The sequence below is a fragment of the Manis javanica genome, chromosome 4 (assembly GCF_040802235.1).
Source record: "Manis javanica isolate MJ-LG chromosome 4, MJ_LKY, whole genome shotgun sequence".
NCBI lineage: Eukaryota > Metazoa > Chordata > Mammalia > Pholidota > Manidae > Manis > Manis javanica.
The window spans coordinates 14171854-14191479 of NC_133159.1; the positions used below are offsets into that span (position 1 = coordinate 14171854).

At 45.1% G+C, this 19626-nt stretch overlaps 1 protein-coding gene across 4 annotated transcripts in view; it reads right to left on the reverse strand.

Annotated features, from left to right (window-relative positions):
• CAPZB (capping actin protein of muscle Z-line subunit beta) overlaps positions 1–19626 on the reverse strand; it is a 140056-nt gene that overhangs the window by 72176 nt on the left and 48254 nt on the right. For all 4 annotated transcript variants that reach the window (XM_073233308.1, XM_073233307.1, XM_073233310.1 and 1 more), the window contains exon 2: positions 8545–8634. In XM_073233308.1, the coding sequence (XP_073089409.1) occupies positions 8545–8634 (90 nt within the window). The remainder of the gene's footprint in view (positions 1–8544; positions 8635–19626) is intronic.

Here is a 19626-nt window from a genome sequence, read left to right on the forward strand (position 1 = left end):
CATTAATTCTTCAGTCAATCCACTAGGAGTGATGAGTACATGTTGTACAATAGATATCTGGCTTGTTTTCCTTCAAAACTGTTTCAGCAATTTTACTGAATAATCAATTCTTTTCTCACACTGAAATGTGAACATCACTTGTAATATGCCTTCAGTCCTTACATTACCAAGCCTGTGTCTGTGTCTGACTCCATCTGCTTCTGCTCTCAGTTCAGAGCTCTGCACTGGTCTCACACAGGCCCTGCTTGCCCCTTGGGAAGCTCTCTGCCAGTGGCACTTTGTTCTGCTGTTAGACAGAATCCTGTCCCTGCCACCTTACCTATTCTGACTGGCTAATGCTGATTTTGGTACATTTGATTTAAAGGCCGTCACTTTACTGACCCATCCTGTTAGTTCTTGCAGTGTAAGAATTTGCTTTTCCTAGAATTTTAAAATTTACTTTATTACCTGAAAGAAGACATAGTGACCCACTACTTGCGTTTGGGCAGAATGGTTTTCAAAGGAGCACATTCCTCCAACACACACAACGCAGTGCGCATGCGCACACACGCCCTCCCCCCCCCTCCCACCTCCCTGCGCGGGGTCAAGGCAGGGGGTCTGCTGAGGGTTCCACCTCTGCCCCACTGTTTCAACTAAGCCTGGCTCACAGCCAGCTGAGCAGAATCAGGCAGCGGTTTCTGTGCTCATCCAGCCCTGATGGAGCTTTATGCCAGAAGGAGCAGAAAGAGAAGTTTACAAAGCCTTTTTTCCTGAGGAACTGTTTCACAACTTTCATGGTGACTACCCTGCCCTTGTCACAAATTTCTTTTATAGTTGCACCTTCAAGGGTGATTTAACTTTAGCAGGACATAACAGAAATGACATACTGTAAAGTTATCATTTTTTAAGACAGCAGTTCAGGGGAAAATTCATTATAATCAGTAGGTAGGCTTATTTGCCCCTCAGTCACACGTCAGGAGTGGTACTCTGGGACACCCTCAGTCTCCCTATCTCTAAAAGGAGATCCTTCCACTTGCTTTACAGAGGGACTGTGAAGATTAAACAAGGTGGTTAAGAACAAGGCCCATATATATTAGTGTTTATGACACCTAAAGGATCACCATTTAAGCTATTTATTTTTCCATGTTATTTACTGAAAAAGATTTTATGAAGAATGAGAAGAGTGGAAAATTAAATTCTAAATCTGAGAACAAACAAGAAATAATTTGTTTTGAACTTTATATTCTCCTCTGAAAAATAACAAAAGTATACTGGGTGGCTGGCATTAAAGGTGGTAGGACCCAGCTAACTTTCAAATTACTTAGCTTTGGAGAATTTCAAGCCCCTAGCCATAATGGGATAACTTCATTCATTTGGTTTCAAGTTTTAATTGTCTCATTTCCTGTGCAGGAGGTGAATCATCTCCTTATTGGACTAAATGAGGGCTTATTATTCTGCATATAACAGAACTCATCAGAATTTCAAATAATCCCGCTACCCTGCCCCAGTATCTTTGGGGAGCTGGTCAAGTGAGGGCACTCAGGAAGTCCCATTTCCTCTACGCAATTCATACCTTTCTGTTCAGGCTGAGAAGGGCTGCCTAGCTGCCACCCTGACACCTATCAGAGGCTGCACCATGCGCGGGGCAGGTCCTCACCTGAGCAACAGGTTGGGGTCATGAGAGGCCACCTCCTCTGGAGAAGCATCCCTGGGCCGGGAACAGGGGGCCAGTTCAGCACCTAGAGTCCCAGGGTCTGCCTTCTCTCTCCCCCTTGCTTTTATCACCACAGCTGCAGTCCATTCAGAGTGAACACTTGCATGAAAAGGCTCACCACAACTTTCCAAGGAATGGAGTTCATTAAAATGCTGCTGGAGGCCCTGGGCTGGAATGCTTTTTCCCCTTGTAAAATGGGAACTGCAGCACACTGTCGCCTGTAGGAAAGCTCAGAAACATCAGTACAACAGAGAGTGCAGGCGTTGTTGCACAATCGCCAATTATTCGATCCATTCCCCGGCTCTGGCTCCACAGACAATATCCGGCCTCGAAGAGAAAACTTCTGAGCACACCCTGGGATACATGGGAGAGTTGGAACCAAACTTCCCCACTCCTGGCACATACCCACAAGAACTCCCCTCGGTACCAGTGGACGGGCTCTAGCACAGACCCCCTCCTTGCTCAGCAAGGCTCCAGAGGCCACAGCTCAATATGGCAGCTGCAGCATGCATCAGTGGGGGCAGCAGGGAGCCCTCCAGCTCAGGTCCTGGGTGCCCAGCAGGAGGGAGACTAAGCACTGCTGGGAGGCCCCCTAACAATGCCCCATAGGGCCAGAGGCCAACTTCACCGAGCTTCAACTTGACTCAAGGTTTTTAGTGGAGGAAATGTTTTTTGTATTAAAATGTCTTGCATGTGGGCATATTATGAATTGGAATGTAATTATTTAAAAAGAAGAAACATACATTTTCTACTTGAGGCAACAACCACTTTTGGATTTGCCCCCAAATTCCAAAGATATGTATTTGCTCTCCTTTATTGTCAAGAATGCTCTGGGGAAAGAATCTGAGAAACGGTAAGAGACCAGGTCAAAGACAGCCAGCAATAGCTCTCTGCTAGATGGGCACAGCCACTAAAGAGCCTGTAACACCTTTACTCAAAAGCAAAGACAAACATGCCTGCTGAGTGTCTGCTCAATCGTTACAGAGAGCAAAGCTGGCACGGCCAGGGTCTTCCTTCTTAGGGAAACTCTTCTCTTAATTCTCCACTAAATAAATGTCAGCTCTATGGAGCAAGGCCTTTCATCTTGTAGCCCCAGCACCTAGGAAAGTATCTGACACACAGGATTTGGTGAATACCTAGAAAGAGTAACTCAGTCCTGCAGCTTTTGATAGTCATCTTTGGAGCTGATTAACTGGTGAGGGGACCAACTGGCTGAGATAATCCAACTGAGGTCACTCTTATCAGGGATCAGGTTTTAGGATCTCTGTATGTTCCCAGGGAAGGGGAGCCAAGGAATAAAGTCTATATTTCTTCCCACAGCTGAGTAGCACCTGCCCACTGGAGGTCTTCAGCAATGCTGACCAAATCCATTAACTTTTTTTTTTTTTTGAGAGGGCATCTCTCATATTTATTGATCATATGGTTGTTAACAACAATAAAATTCTGTATAGGGGACTCAATGCACAATCATTAATCAACCCTAAGCCTAATTCTCAACAGTCTCCAATCTTCTGAAGCATAGCGAACAAGTTCTTACATGGTGAACAAGTTCTTACATAGTGAGTAAGTTCTTACATGGTGAACAGTGCAAGGGCAGTCATCACAGAAACTTTCGGTTTTGATCATGCATCAGCAAATCCATTAACTTTTCACCTACTTAAGCTAAGACCCCTTTACAAAGGAGAAGACTTTGAAGTAACGAGGAAAAATAGTGGTCTGAGATGTTTGAAGTGGGCAACAAGAATAGGGAAACTAAGCAGGAATATGCAAGCCTGCTCACTCTGAACACAGATAAGCCTGGTCGTCTCTGGCTTTCAAGATCCCCAGGCCCTGCACGTCTTCCACACTTGGGGATAGAACTGAGTTTGAGGCTTCATTCCACACAGCCATTATTGGAAAAATAATTCCCAGACTTCACTGTTTCAACTACCAGAGACTGAAAACTAACAGTGCTTAGCAGAAATCAGATAATCATAATATCAGTGAACATTAAATAGAACATCAGCCTTAACTTCCGCATATGCAAATGTCTGTGAATTTGGCTTCATGTGGGGCAGGTTCTCAGGCATGTAAGTGCAGGTCTCCCGGTGCTTGTTCACTCAGCAGACAATGCCCAAGCACCCCCTGTGCCCCCAGCCATCCTGAGCCCAATGGGCTCAGTCCGCATGCTCTCTGCAGATGACTTCCGTGAGCTATTCAAGGCACAGGCACAGCTGAGGCTGGCTGTGTGAAGCCCTGCACCCAGCTGGCCCATTCTATTTTGGGAGGGCAATTCTGGCTGCTAGAAAGAGGAATATGCTGAAATGGCAATTGATCAAGTTATCAGCTCCCTGGTCAGAGCATCAAGATTTGTCTTCCACCTCTAACCCACAGGCCTGGCCGGGATGGCTTGGGTGCTGTTCCAGCTGATGTTCTCACCCTTGCTTACATAAAGTCTGGGGACACCCAAGAGCTGGACCTTTGGGTGACTATAGCAAAGAGGAGAGAGGGAATTAAAAAGCAAAGTCACTGTTTGCAAGCAAAGGCTTTCCTGCCTGGTTAATCAGATTAAGGGCTATTTCTGGTTTGCTCTTAAAAAGGCAAAGGATGGATGGTCTGCTGGGTGCCAATTTGCAGAAACAAACTCCTTCCTCAGCTCAGGGCTCAAAATATATCACAGTCAAGAAGTTTCAGCTATTGCTGCCAATATGCCGAGTAAAGCCATAGAAGGTTAAAGTTTGGGGCGCTAGGGGAGCAGCTTAGAGTCACATGATTCTTGGCCCCTGTGGATGAGTGGGTATTTTTGAAATAGCTTAACAATGGATTCTGGCTGTCTTCATTTAGTATAATGGGATTAATAGGTAATAAAATGATGCTCTGGCCATCTGCAAGGGAAGGTCACCTCCCACCAATCACAGCATGCATCATAATCCCAAGGTAGCAAAACACTGTGATGCTGGAAAGAAAAAAGAGAGAAGCAAGCTCATCTGGCAAGATAGACCAGGCTGCCGTGGCCTGGCTGCCAAGCATGCGCCACATTTCTCTTTAATACTACTCTGTAATCGGACCACTGGTGGACCAGATAAATTCCCCTATGGTTCTCTGGCTCTGATATCTAAGCAAGGCCATTCCCTTCATGGAGAATGCTGGCAAAATTCTAACATTCTTAACAGTCTTAAAATTGGAGACTTTTCTTGAAAACAGCCACCTCCCCTCATTTTTTAGGCAGATGAGCATGGGAAGAATAACTGCACTGTGGACTGAGCACCGAGTGTGTTAGCTGCTTGGAAAACATCTGACTGACTCCAGATTACATGAAACAAAGACCCAGATACACTGCTTCTAGGTGGACCCATAATGGGGTGTGTTTTCTGCAATTACAGCTTTGGAAAGAAACTAAAACCGCAAGTAAACTTCAGAGCCACAGCAGTACACTCCACATGAACCAACTCTTACAAGGATAAAAACCACTTTGCAGATCTAGTTAAAAAGAAAGAAAGAAAAGCTGTCATTTCCAGGGCAATTAGAGGAAAAATGGCAGCAATGAAAGGAAAATATGCAAAGTAGTTGTCGGGACTGGTCACAGGATCCAGCACAAAACCAGCCTAAATGCCCCTCATACTAGACTATGGCGCACAGCAAGGACCTTTAAGTGAGATCATTAATCAAACAGTGGCTTCTGGAGCATGTCAATATAGTTTTAATGAGGCATACTTAATCAGATCCTAATTCAGAGAAGTCAAGTTCCATTTCCACTTTGATATTCATCATACTTCAAATTAAAAAATTAATGAGAACACTTATTCCCCAGCCCATTCTGGGTGACGGGAATCTATCACGGCTTATGGCCTGTTGTCCAGCCTTAGGAACTAAGGCCGGCTTCCACACAACCCGGCAAGGGGGGGCTGTTGCCTCCCCAGCCTCCCCAGCCTCCCCAGGAAGCAATGGACGAAAGTGAACTGCTAATCTAAGTGGCCTGCCTCTAGAAGGAAATGTCTTTTATAGTCTCTAGTTTGTTTTTTAAATTATTCTCCATAATAAAGCTGTTTTAATACTTTAGATTACGGATTAATTGAATTTTGTAACAATTTTTTCCCAAACAGGTAGACAGACACACCAGGAAGATGAGCCATATTTAATCTGTCGCTCTGGGTGTGATTCTACCCAAAGGTACCCAGCAGAGCATTCTCAGCAGGAGGAATTCAGGACTCCTGTGTAGCCACACCACCATCCTGGTTTCTTCCTCTCAGAACCTAACTCATCTAAAGAAGGTGAAGTAGACCTATGTACCTTGATGGGGTATTGTGAAAATTAGCTGAAATAATAGAAAACACAAGAAGAAGCAATGAGCTCCATCCTGGGCACACAGTGGGTATTCAACAAATGTTAGCTGTCAACCCCACGACCTTCATCTACCTCCATCCCCTCTCCAGCCACATTCTACAGATGACAAAGTTAAAGTGGAAAAGCAGTGCATTCTGACAGTAATCTGTGGAGTGCCACACATGACATCACATACTGGGAGAAAACTGTGTTGTGCTTCTTACCTGGGTCCAAGCACCCTTCTGCAAATGAAACTGCAGTCTATCTCGCCCAGTGCCTGGCTAAGGTAAAAGACAGCTCTTGATGCGTTCCTTCATTCACCATCAAGGCTGCAATTTCCCTGTTGAGCTCAAGTAAAATTGGCATGTGCAACAAGGGAACCAGCTGACCAGGTTTCTACAAATGCAGCTACGTGTAGATCTCTGAAATAAAGAGTGACCAGGGAGTCACAGAGAAAATACGCAGCTGTAGTAAAACACAGTTGCCATAAGAACAAAATAGCCTGTTAAACACCACACAGAGACTACTGAGAAAAATTTGCTCATCATTTCTTACTTGTGCGTTTGGTTTATTTCTAAAATACAGTAATAACTAAATTGGCAAACTAAATTTAAACTCAGCCAAGCACATTCACGCTGAGTTTAAAAGAAAAAGCAGCCTCTGCAGCTGGACAAATTTGGGATCTGACCCCACTAACTTTTGCCTACCTCTTTCACATATGATCCATCAAAAAATCTGAGCCCAAGAAAAATGCAGACATGTAGCACTTTCCAGATGGTATCCTGCAGCTCTACCTTAGACTGCTGAGAGTTAGATGAGGCCACAGAAGTAAGTGGCTCAGTATTATGTCCTGAACACCAAGCTGGGCTGATGGTGACAATAATCGCCATCTCAAGTTCAAGCCCTCCTTCTGACTTTCAAGAGCACTTCTTAACTATCCAACTTCATATTTCACTATTTTCCAATAAAGACCATTTTCTCTACCCTCTCCCCCAACTCACATTTCACACACACAAGCCCCAATTCTACACAAAATCAGATCTAATGCATCCAGTGTTTGGGCCAATGTTGGACAATCAGGGTCTTTCATACAAACTCCAGATGTGTGGCTCCTCTGGGAAGATCAGAGAATAGGTGACTAAGGTCCATACACTTTAGGCCCATATTCAGGGTAATAGGTGAGCAGGGCCCAGGGGCTGCTGCCCTTCTGATGGGGCCTGCCCACCAGACCCTTTCTCTACACTCAGTCCAATGCAGTAGTTTACATCCAGCTCTGCGTCTGAGATCCCTGGGCTCAGGCTATGTATGGGTTCATTGGCAGCACAGATCAGCCCTCTATTCTGTGATGCCCATCTCCAATGTCCAACTGTCTAGCAGGACCCAGCACTTTTATATGTACCTTCCTGTCTTCAATTCCATCATAAGCACCCGTAGCTGGCTTTCTTGTCAGGGCCACTGACCTCAGGAAACCCCCAACTTCCTACTCTCTGAATTATACACATAACAGGTAGCAAGTTCCCAACTTCCACAGGCTCAAATGCCTCATGCAGCAGCCTCTCAACTGGAAGTTTGTGTCCCTATAAGTACACAGAGAGTTGCACCATGGATCTTTCAGACAGCTGTGAATGACATACATCTCCTGTAGTGATGTTTTTTTCCGGGTAAAACTGTTTGGAATTCATACAATGGAATTAAGTATACCACTACAGCACATGAACAAACTGTCAAACCACTATTTTAAAAGATACCTCAGTGAGGAACCACGGTTGGCAACTGATAAATGCATCCAAGAAGACATGAGACACAGTGCAAAGAGTAGAGGACTCGGTCTCAGAGGGCCCAGGCTCCAGACCCAGAGCCACAACTCACTGGCCAAATAAGCTAGTAACTCGGTTGGCCTCTTGAGACCTGATTTTATTTTACATTACTTCTTTTCCACGGTGTTATAGATATTTTTCAGTATTTTGAGCATTCAAATGATATTATGATACCAATTAATCTGAGGTATCATTTTGAGATCAATCATTCTGAATCCAAAAAATAAAAATAAAAAGTATTTTTAAAACAAATGTGATGAGCTCTTTAAAAGACAACTTTTGTGTTTTACACCATTTCCAAGAAGCCACTGAAGCATTTACAGGGTAGATTTTTGTCCCGCTTTGGCTGGAGAAACTCCTCCAACAGCAATGACACTCCTAAGGTCGGCACCATGCACCGTGGCAGACCTGCTGGCTCGCAGGTCTCTTCCTCCCCAACCAAGAGCAAGCTCCCAGAGACTGAAAACCGGGCAGCTGGGGGAAGTGGGCAGAGCATAATCAACCTGAGGACTCCAATCTTGGGCTTTTTTAATGCAGGTGGCTCTGAAGGATAGAAAACCATATGAAACTCATCTTCTTCTCTGTCCGGAGCACTCGGGAAACTCAGTGGTGGTGTCTGGCTGGAGAAAAATGGTTTCTTATGTATTTTGAGTTCTGCACGGAGAAGGGCACACAAATGCAACCAACCAAGAGCCACAGCCCCAAGTGAAACCACGCGAACACGGCACATACCAGGTCAATCAGGTCACTGAGGTTCTTCTCAATTTGCTGTGGAGGCAGGCGCCTCATTAAGTCCAAGGCACAGTCCAGCTGCTGATCACTCTGTGAAAGGAGACACACAGTGTTTAAGTCATTTTGCCAACAAAAATGCCGAAACCCCCTTTTAAAAAGCATTCTTGCAGTTTCAGCTTGCTCAGGGTATTCTAAAACCATAAAGGCCTACACTGGGCCCCCTGACACATCTCCTGGAGGGAAACTGCTAGCCGTTCTTTGATAGCAACATCTATCTCAAGTGGAGGCATCCAAAAGAAAACTCACAGAGGTGGGAAGCAGGCCAGAGAGCTTAGAAAGCTGCCCTGGTCCACCCCCATCTCAAAGTCTCATCAGCTTTCCTTTTCCAATTCAACAGACCACGGAACTGACATGCAGATGTATTAGCTCACAACTGGTTGGCAGCGAGCACGCTCAAGTAGAGGAGTGGGCTTTATCCTTTGCTGTAACCTGGATATATAAGGTCAGGTCACATCTTCAGGCCAGGTTTCTTGATGAGCTCCATCCAAGTCAGGGATGAAGCCCAGGCAGGGAACAAGTGGCAAGGTGAACACAATAGTTGCCAAGTGCTTCAGTCATTCAACTAAAGCTTCGTACATCTTCCAGGTGCCAGGCCCCTGCCAAGCAGACCAACACCTGGATCACTCAGAGTTGTGATCACTTTGCCAGCAAAGCTGACTATAAGTGTAATGCACTGGGGCTGTTACGCAGGCCTGGGAGGATAAAGATTACTCTCGCTTACTGAGCACCTTGAAGCTACGCACTGTGTGCTTCACAATGCTCTCCTGATTTGATATTCCTGCTGCAAATATTTACTGAGAGCCACTGTATGCCAGTCACCTATAAATACATAATAAATAATGGAGGTGGAGGGAGGAAGGAAGGAATGGAGTGGGGCAAGACTAATAGATGCAAAGTAAATCCAGTGCCTGGTGGGGTATAACACAGAAAACTAGGCTTCAGGAGCAACAACACAAAGGTGAGAAAGGTGGGCCGGGTCAAATGGTGAGGGCCACCACATGCCAGTCTGCAAAGCATAAGGAAGGCAGGAGTACCCAACACCAGTCAGCAGCACCACCCGATGCATATCCCAGATCCACTCTGCTCCGACCAGCTTCAGGATTTTTAAAAGCCCTGAATCAACAAGCTAAAGATCTTCATAAAATATACAAAGTAGTTCTGCAAATGCCTCATTTGGTTGTAATGAAATACAACCTCTGAATATGACTACCTACACTCCCGGTAGATTAACCACAAACAGGGTGTAGGACAAGGACCCACTTTCCATTCACCAAAGATATAACACAGGAAGTTAACTGGAGGCAATTTCATTTTCAGGTAATTGATATGGCATATACAGCAGGTGTGAAAAACCTGTCCCCTGCTCTAGATGGTTATCAGGACAGTTTACTCTGGGACATACAATAGTCTACACACACACACACACACACACACACACACACACACACACAGCACTTGCTCAGGGACAGTTTGTTCTGGGCCATACAGTAGACTGTCTACACACACACACACACACACACACACACTGGGACATACAATAGACTGTCTACACACACACACACACACCGGGACATACAATAGACTGTCTACACACACACACACTGGGACATAGAACAGACTGTCTACACACACACACACACACTGGGACATACAATAGACTGTCTACATACACACACACACACTGGGACATACAATAGACTGTCTACACACACACACACCACTGGGACATACAATAGACTGTCTACACACACACACACACACACAGCACTTGCTTTGCTTAGTGAAACATTCTGGCAGTCAGAATTCCCTACTTGTGCCATGCCTTCTATGCCATCCAAGGCCACAGTGACATGGGTTTAGCCTACTGGCATGGGAAGACATTTTAATACCATGTCTAGTATTGAGAACACAGATAAACTGATTTGACACTACAGAGACTTATATCCAATTTCCAGTTCTGCCATTCATTAGCTTAAACCTTGGGCAATTCTTACCCTCTATGAGCCTCTGTTTATCCATAAAATAGGGACAGTACCTGCTTCATAGGACTGTTGCGATGATTTAATTAATACCCATGAAATGTCTAATGCACAGAAGGTATATGTTTGGGAGTATTTTCTGTATTACATACATAAATACTTGTTTTAAATATTTTTAAAAATACCTTAAGATGTAAATATTTTATAACATCTGCCCTACTCAACCCAATCCTGAAGTCTTTCCTGCTGTTCTAACCTGGAGCTAGGTGTTCAAAATAGCTATATACTCCCTTGGCCATGTAAGAAATGGAAAACCTTAGATAATTCAAAACCAAGTAGTTGGAAGATGTAAACTAATGGGCCAAAAAACCTGAACACCTCACCAAAGAAAATATACAGATGGCAGATAAGCATATGAGAAGATGTTCAACATCGTATGTTGCCAGAGAAATGCAATTTAAAACACCAAGATACCATTACACACCTATCAGAACGGCCAAACTCCAGAATCTGACAACACCAAATGCTGCCAGGGATGTGGAGCAACAGGAAATCAGAGTCATTGCTGGTGGAAATACAAAATGGTACAACCACTTTCAAGGACTGTTTGGCAGTTTCTTACAAAACCAAACTTACTAAAACTAAACTTACTACACAATCTGGCAACAGTGCTTCACCCAAAGGAGCTGAAAACAAAAACCTTCAAATGGATGTTTACAGCAACTTTATTCATAACTCCCAAAGTTTGGAAGCATCCAAGATGTTGTTTAGTAGGTGAATGGATAAACAAACTGTGGTACCTCCAAACAATACAGTATTATTCAGCACTAAAAAGAAATGAGCTATCAAGCCATGATAAAACATGGAGGAAACTTAAATGCACACCAGTAAGTGTAAGAAGCTGATCTGAAAAGGCTAGACTGATGATCCCAACTATACATTTGTGAAAAGGCAAAACTATGGGGCCAGTAAAAGGATCAGTAGTTGCTAGGGGTTGTGGGGGTGGGGGATCGACAGGCGGAGTGCAGAGGATGTTTAGGGCAGTGAAATGAGTCTGTCCTGATAATCTGTATGATGGGACATGTCATTATACGGTTGTCCACAGAATATGCACCACCAAGAGTGACCAGTAAGGAAAACTATGGGTTTTGAGTGATGATGTGTCAACGTGGGTTCATCAGTTTGTAACCTGGTGGTGGGGTGCTGACAGTGGGGAGGCTGTGCATGTGTGGGGGCAGAGATTACGTGGGTACTCTCCATACTTCCTGCTCAGTTTTGCTCTGGACCTAAAACTGCTCTAGAAAATTAAGTCTGTTAAAAAAACAAAACTGTAAACTAGTGTTTCTCAGCTGGAGTTGACTTTGCCTTCCCCACAAACTCCCAGGAGACATTTGGCAATACGGAGACATTTTTGGTTGTTATCACTGGGGGAGGGGAAGCTACAGCCAACGAATGGGCAGGGGCTGGGGATGCATCTAAACATCGTACAATGCACAGGACAGCCCCCAACACCTGGCCCAAAATGGCACTGGAGTCCAGCTTGAGGAACCCTGATTTAAAGTAATCATTTTTGGGGATCGCAAAACCAAGGCTCCAGGAAACTGCACATGCACAGAAATGTTTTGCATATAATTCTAATTCAGGAACCACTCACAGCCCCTAAAAATTTCCGGCCTTTGGAAATATTCTCACCTGGATATTAACAATCTTCCTGAGAACTAAAAAACAAATTTAGATATAAGCAAGCCTAGAACCCAGAACATATTTAACTCAAAAGGGATGAACCAGAAGTTGAGGGGTGTATTAGCTAGGAAAAGAAAAACTGAAACTTGACTAGAAAAGGTCAACAGGAAAAAACATTGTTTAACCCTTCCATGGAGCCTGTTTACCCGCTACCACCACCCCAGTATGCTGATCCCAGCCTCACCTCCAAGGGTGCAAGCAGCACACAGACTTCCTCTGACCGCATCTAGCTGAATGCTCTAAAATACTACTGCAAAAAGGTTTACCTCATATTTTGCATTAATTTTAATTAATCTTCATAGGAAACATTTCAGTACAAATTTCTAGGGCTAAGGATGCCTACCATTAAATTAATAAAAGCTTCCCACAGTGAAGCAACATGGGAAAGCTTAATGACCGTTTGTAAAAAGTTACAATCAAAGTTAACTGGGGCCCATCACTTGGGAGTCATCCCAAACCCTGCGGGTCCAGACAGGAAACAGCACAAGAGAATGAAGAAAACACAGATGATCTTCAGCCTAATGCAACATGAGTGACCCCAGAAATAGAACGACAGCAGGGAAGGGGAGAGGATTTCCTGCCCTGGTTACTTCCTCTGTCTTTCTATTTATTTTGTACACTGTCTTCCTGTGTCTCGGGGCTCTCCATGGATGGCTCCAACAGACTCCTAACCGACCCTTGACACTTCCTCCATAAAATGAGCTTTGCCAGCTCTATCCTCCACTGGGAGTGCTTTCTGGGTGAAAGGTAAACAGTAAAAGACCGGCCATTCCACTTCACTCTCCAGAATTCTCTGCCCGTTCAATTAGTCATCCAGTAATTCCTGGAGTGTCTCCTAGGTGACAAGCACTGTTTTGGATGCTGAACGGTGAATAAAACAAATGCCTTGTCTTCAGGAAATTACAGTGTAGTCAAAAGCTATATGGAAAACTAAACAAGGAAGAGTCCTTGTTAGGATGTCAAAGAATTAAGGTGGGGACAGTCACCCCACTTTAACCTGGTGAGATTCCAAGAGGTCGGTTAAGGTTTTTTGGTTATGTTCTTGTTTTCAGCATACAAGCTGAGCTATGAAATGTTTCACCTTCTGCTAGTTTTTCACATGACTTAAAGGGGGATAAAAAATCACAACTGCTTAAATCACTCTACAACAAGTAAAACAACTGTAATACAGATGAGAACAATTTTCAGAGTAAGTCAAAAGAACAGTACGGCTTTAATAAAATCTATGGAATTCTGACACCTGATAGTGTCATCCACCCCTGGCATACAGTAGGCCTATTATTACATGAACTAGAAGGGCAAAAACTGATTGGGAAATCATCAACAAATGTAATTCATTCAGTCTCTGGGTGGGGATGCAAAGAACAGGACATGTCCTAACCTGTGATAAGCTTCAAATCTGATACAACAGACACACCTATCCAAAGAAGCAAAAATGTTATAGTAAAAGCACATACTTAGTGGTATGGGAAACTGCAAGACACTTCTCAGAAGGGGGAGTGCAGGAGCTCTTATCACTGGCTGAGAAGTGCTCGAGGCAGACAGGCAGAAGGTGCCGGGGATAAACACACAGCAGGCTTGCCATCATGCTCTGTGGGCAAGGCACACTTGCAGCAAAGGGACAGAGTGGCCCATGGCATTGGGAGGCAATGGGGCCCTGCCACGAGAGGCCTACAGTGAGGCCGGATTATACCCAACGGCTAGGGCAGAGGTCTTCTAGGCAGGCTCCAAGGTTCCACAGAGCTCCGGGCCCACTCGGGACCTCACCTCCCGGCAGGCCTGCTTTTGTATACTTTATAGGTAAGGCTTCCATGCCACGTCCTCTGGCCTTGAGAACTTTAAAATCTACTCCTCCAGCAGGGATCAGGAGCCCCTAGTGGTTTTTCCACAGAGGAATGACAGAACATTGGGTCTTACAAGGTGAAGCAGATTATATTTACCAAAAATGGCATAACAAGATCTCCACCGCCTGCTCCTCTTACAATGTGACTTTGCATTCCTCCTACTGTGAGGCAGAGGCTATGTCCTCTGCCCTTGCAACTGGCAGAGGATTTGTCACTGTTTTTATTAACAGAGAATAGCAGAATGGATGCTCTGTGATTTCCGAGGCAAAGCCTCAAAAGCCAATTCACCTTCTCCCTTGCTGGATGAACTCTCGTTCTTGGAGCCCCAAGCTGCAAGGTAAACAGTTTCACTGTGCTGGGGCAGCCATGCTGTGAGGAGGCCCAACCTGGCCAGTACAGGAAAGCCACATTAAAAGACCCCAAGACTCTCTGAAATGCGATACCTGGCCAGCCCTCTAGGGGCTCCACATCGACCACTGTTCCGGCTTCACCTGTTCTGACTTCAACAGCACTGGACCCGACGCCAGAAGCACCCAGCCAAGGCCCTCCTGAGTCTGACCCACAGAAGTCACTGGAGATGATGAGATGATTACTGTTATTCTAATCATCAGATTTTGGGGTAATTTTGTTAGAAAGCAATGGCACAAAAGGATGTCTTTGGTGACTCTGGGTAGATAGTCTGACCAGAGATGAGACTGGGTGCAGGCAGGCCAGCAGAGGGGCCTCTATAGCAACCAGCGCTCAGCTGCATGGCCCAAAAGGAGGGGAGGGTTAGAGACTTTAAGAGGCAGAACACCGGACAAGGTTACTTACTGGAAGTGGGAAGAAGCTCACAAGTCTGAGACTTGTTTTCTAACAGGGGCCACCTGCCAGAAGATGGTGCCACAGCCTCGTTAGCCTGTATATGGTTTGTGTGCCCTTTTAAAACAGTGTTCGTAATTTAAATGACAAGTAGTAAATCAAACTGCTCGCATTTCAGAGCAGAAGTCCTGCCTGGCCTGCTCTAGTGACTGGTTGAGGCAGATCTTACCTAATAGCATCTGTCTATACATAAACAACCAACGAAAGCGTCAAGGCCTTTACAGTTTGTTCTTTAGTTCATCAAGACCTTCAATCGTTTACATTCTCAAGAGGCTTAGCAAATACTTACTTTACAGACAGAACAAAAGTAAACTTCGCTGGAGCCCAGGCTGATTTATCACAAATTTATGGAGTCTAACTTAACCATGGTTTGTCTTGTATAATCTGTGACCCAACAAGCAATTCTGTTTAAATGTTTAATCTGTTCTCTGTCCTGCAGCTCAGGAACAATTTGTGCTGGGAGCTATTTAGAGAAGATTCATGGCTAGGGCAGCCAACGACTCATCTGTAAGTCTTTCTTTAAAACTGCACACTTTGGATTAACAGAAAGAGAAGTATGCCTTCCACTAACTGCCGTCTGGTTGAATCTTCTGGGAGGGAAAGAGCGGTGACAGCCGGCGTGGAGGGAGATGGCTCACCATTTCCTTTAAATGACTTTTCTTCCTATGGGAAAATCCAATACCATGTATCAAGTCAATCAATGCCACGGTGAAAGCCTGTTTGGCAGAACCAGTCTCCTTCAACCCTTGGGGCTTTACAGAGTATCATCATAGCTAGGTCAATGTCATCTTTTAAAAACTGAAAGGTGTAATATGAGTTATAAGAAATACATATTTGATCATTCCAATGACCAAATACATATTTCCCAGGTATGTTTGGTCTTCATCAACAGTTTCTGAAAACCCTGCAGATCCTAGAAGGTGAAATGGGGATTTTGTCATGTTAATAAGACTTTTGGACCCCCACCCAAGGGCAGGGGCTGGAGGCTGGATAAGCCAAAGGCTAGTGAGGAAGTCAGTCATAACAATGCAATGAGGCCCTCACAAATCCCCATGAGAAGAGCTGCTCTCCCCTGCATCCTGCCCCTCTGTTGAAGAGAGTTTCCAGGCTTGGGGAACCAGAAAGCTTCCACATGCCACTGAGCCAGGTCCCAAGCTCCGAGAGGATGAAGCTCCTTTATTTGGGACCTTGCACTAAGTATCTCTTCATCTGGCTGTTAACTTGTATCCTTTACAGTGTCCTTTATTAAACTGGTAAATGTAAGTGTTTTCCTGAGTTCTGTGAGTAGCTCTAGAAAATTAATTGAACCTAAGGGGGAGGTCGTGGGAACCTCCAATCTGCAGTCAGTGGGTCAGAAGCACAGGGAACTGCCTGGGGCTTGTGACTGTCATCTGGAGAGGGGGGTGGAGGGCAGTCTTGTAGGACGGAGCCCTTAACCTGGGGAATCTGGTGCTGTCTCCAGGCAGACAGCATCAGAACTGAGTTGAGCTCGGACACCCTACCGGTGTCCCAGAATTGCTTGGCGTGCATGGGAAGACCCCTTTCCCCCAACACACACTGCTGGAATTGGGTCCGGGAACTGAAAGGAGTTGTGTCACTGCTGAGGATACTACTGTTGTGTAAGAAAAACTCTAGGTGAACACCACACAGCATAAAATTCAGTCAACTAAGCAACTCTGTGAGTGACAGGCAGGCACTGGGGGTACAGAGCTTAACTAGTCAGATGCTGCCCCTGGCTGCAAGGAGCAAGACAGCCAAAGAAAAAAACACACAGGAAAGGGCGGCCCATCCTATTCAACATTCCGCTCCCCCCGCCCCCCGCCAGGCCTGCCATTACTGTTGAGGAGCCGGGAGAGCCTCCCAGTGACTTTTCCAGATAACCATATCAGCTGATTTTAATAATAAAAGATGGTAATCCATCTAAAATGTTTTACGAGGTCCATATTTTTATAGAGGACAAAGCAATGAACACAGTTAAGCCATTTCAAATTGGCTGAGGGACAACCATTAGGAACAGCCATTCCTGGGACATGGCCCTGTTTTTTTCTGCCTGCTCTGTCAGGCCATCAGCTACACTTCCTCATCTAGTATGCTGCTTCTAATCTACTATGGGTCTGCAAACTAAGAACCTATTCTTGTTTAAAATGAAAAAACCATCTCTGAGTGAAGGAATAAATCACAGGCGCACAACTTGGTGTCCAGAGTCACAGGCCCAGAGCTTGTGAGCACCCTGACTGTGGGAAGGTAGGGGTGTGCACCACACATTTCTTTACAGTTAAGTGTCCACAGCTTTTCTCAGTCTTAGACTCTAAAGGCACAGGTATGATCTGACAACAATAAAAATTCCTATTTTCCCACTTAACCTGCAGGGTGGAACTAAGTTAGTCACTACTTACTCCCTATAGGGGGGTCAATGCTCAATGTACAATCATTAATCCATCTCAGGGGTGAGGTTCTGAGCCTCACCTCTGTTGATCCCCAAATTCTCACCTGATGGCCCCCCTGCGACTGTGCCTGTCTTAGGTTGTTCCTCCCTTGAGGAATCTTACCCGTCTCTGGCTAACCAGTCATCTTCCGGGGCCATACAGGGAAATGTAAAGTTGGTAAGTGAGAGAGAAGCCATATTGTTTGCAAAGGTTAGCTTTTTACTTCTTTGCAGATTTATGCCCTGTGGCTTCTATGCCCAGCACTTGTCTCGAGGTATCTTTACCACCTGGAGGAATTATGATACTCGGTAAATTCGATATGAGGCACGAATTCTATTTAAAGTTTGTAATTAGGAAGGAAGAAGAAAAGCTATAGATGTAGCATATGAAGGAAACTTGGGAGGATTGATTATTTCTTTGACATATCTTCTTGTATAGTACCTTAAGTATGTATAGGTTTTAAACTACTAACTAATTTGCACACACATATTGACATAATAGGAATACGGTGACATAAATCTGGAGCCTTATTTTTTAAAACTACAACAGGGGCCTAACAGCACCCCACCTTGCAGGGCCACTGAGAAAGAGCTAACGTGCTGGCACAGTGTCTGACCCTTAGGGCATCCCCAGAGCCCATCCTACACTGACGGTCAGAAATTTCCCAGAGTGTAAAGCACATGGCTTATCTGCTAGGACTTCTACCTAACAGGTTTTTGGGTGTTCAAGGGCCCTTTCCTCTCTGATTTTTTGCTCATTTGGCAGAGGTTTTCCATTCAGGCTGCCACGAGTCTCTAGCAAGGTAGATGGAGTGTTATTTCAGTTTCCAAGTCATTAAGTACCAACAAAGGAGGGCAGGCTTCCACAGCTCTCCCCACACACAATCCCACCCCTCCCCACCATTTACGATGGAGTGCATGGGACCAGTGGCTCCCCCACAAAACAGTAAGAGTTGACTGAATTCCATATTCACCCGCCAAAGACGCTCCCTTCTTCTGTTCTATACTGTTCCCTCTTTGGTCAGCTTTCATCTGAAGTCCTCTGGACCCACTGCTTCAGCCTGGGATGGCACCAAGAAGCATTTCCATCATTTCGCTTTCTATTTACCAGTGCCCTCAAAGCCATATGGACCATCAAACCCAGAAACACAGGCCAGCCTTAGGAAAGCCCCCAAACTACTTTGTCTCCCACCAAACAATGAGAATTTTCAAGTGCCTCTCTCCCTGGCTTATTTTTTCTGAAACAAAACTTGGCAACTTACATACAGGCTCTGTGTCAAATACTACAACAGCCATCAGCTGATTTTTTCTTTACACATCCCTTCAGGCAGTGAAAGATCCAAAGTGAATCACACTCAGGAGGTGGAGCTATAGTTCTGCTGGGGCGGTTTAAAAAGGTTCTGGCTAATGACTTCAATGTTTACAGTTCACAAATCTCTGACTGTTGAACACAGGGCGGGTTCTTTACAGGGACCAAAGTTTACCTGGTAAACTTGTGGAATGGCAAAAATTCTCACTGAAGAGTTAGCAATTGGGGTCCCATAGGAGGCATGGCTGTCGGAGCACATTCTAACAGGCAAAACAGAGTCATTGCTTAGCAAAGGGAGGAAGCACAGGGGTATTCTGGGGCTCTTCTACCGCTCCCCCCCTGGGCCCCTTCTACCGCTCCCCCCCTGGGCCCTCAAGGATCTGATGCGCCTTTCCTCCCACATCCTCCACCTCAATCCACCTCCAATAACCTTAGAAAGCTTGCCAGCTGATTTTCTGCGCAGACGCTTAGTTCCCATCAGCACTCACCTAGAGGAAACTGCCACCCGCTTTTTTATGACTCTGCCATACAAAGAAGAGGGAATGCCTTTATGCAGAGCCACACCCGAGGTCAGATGACAATAGACAAATCCAGACCTCCTGATGGTCGTCTGCCAGTATTCTTACACGCTGCTCTTGGCCCTGCTAATGGGCCAGGCTGAGTGAACTGGAGCATTTTCTCTTAGGCGTGCCTCCCCTTACCCTCCCCAGATTTTAGGACACAGAATCAGAAATGTTAAGCTAAAGGGGACCCTAGAGATCACCTAATCAGCAACTTCTTTTAAAAATGAGGAACAGCACCATATCAACAAAAACAAGGAAAAAAAACACATGATCATCTCCATAGATGCTGAAAAAGCAT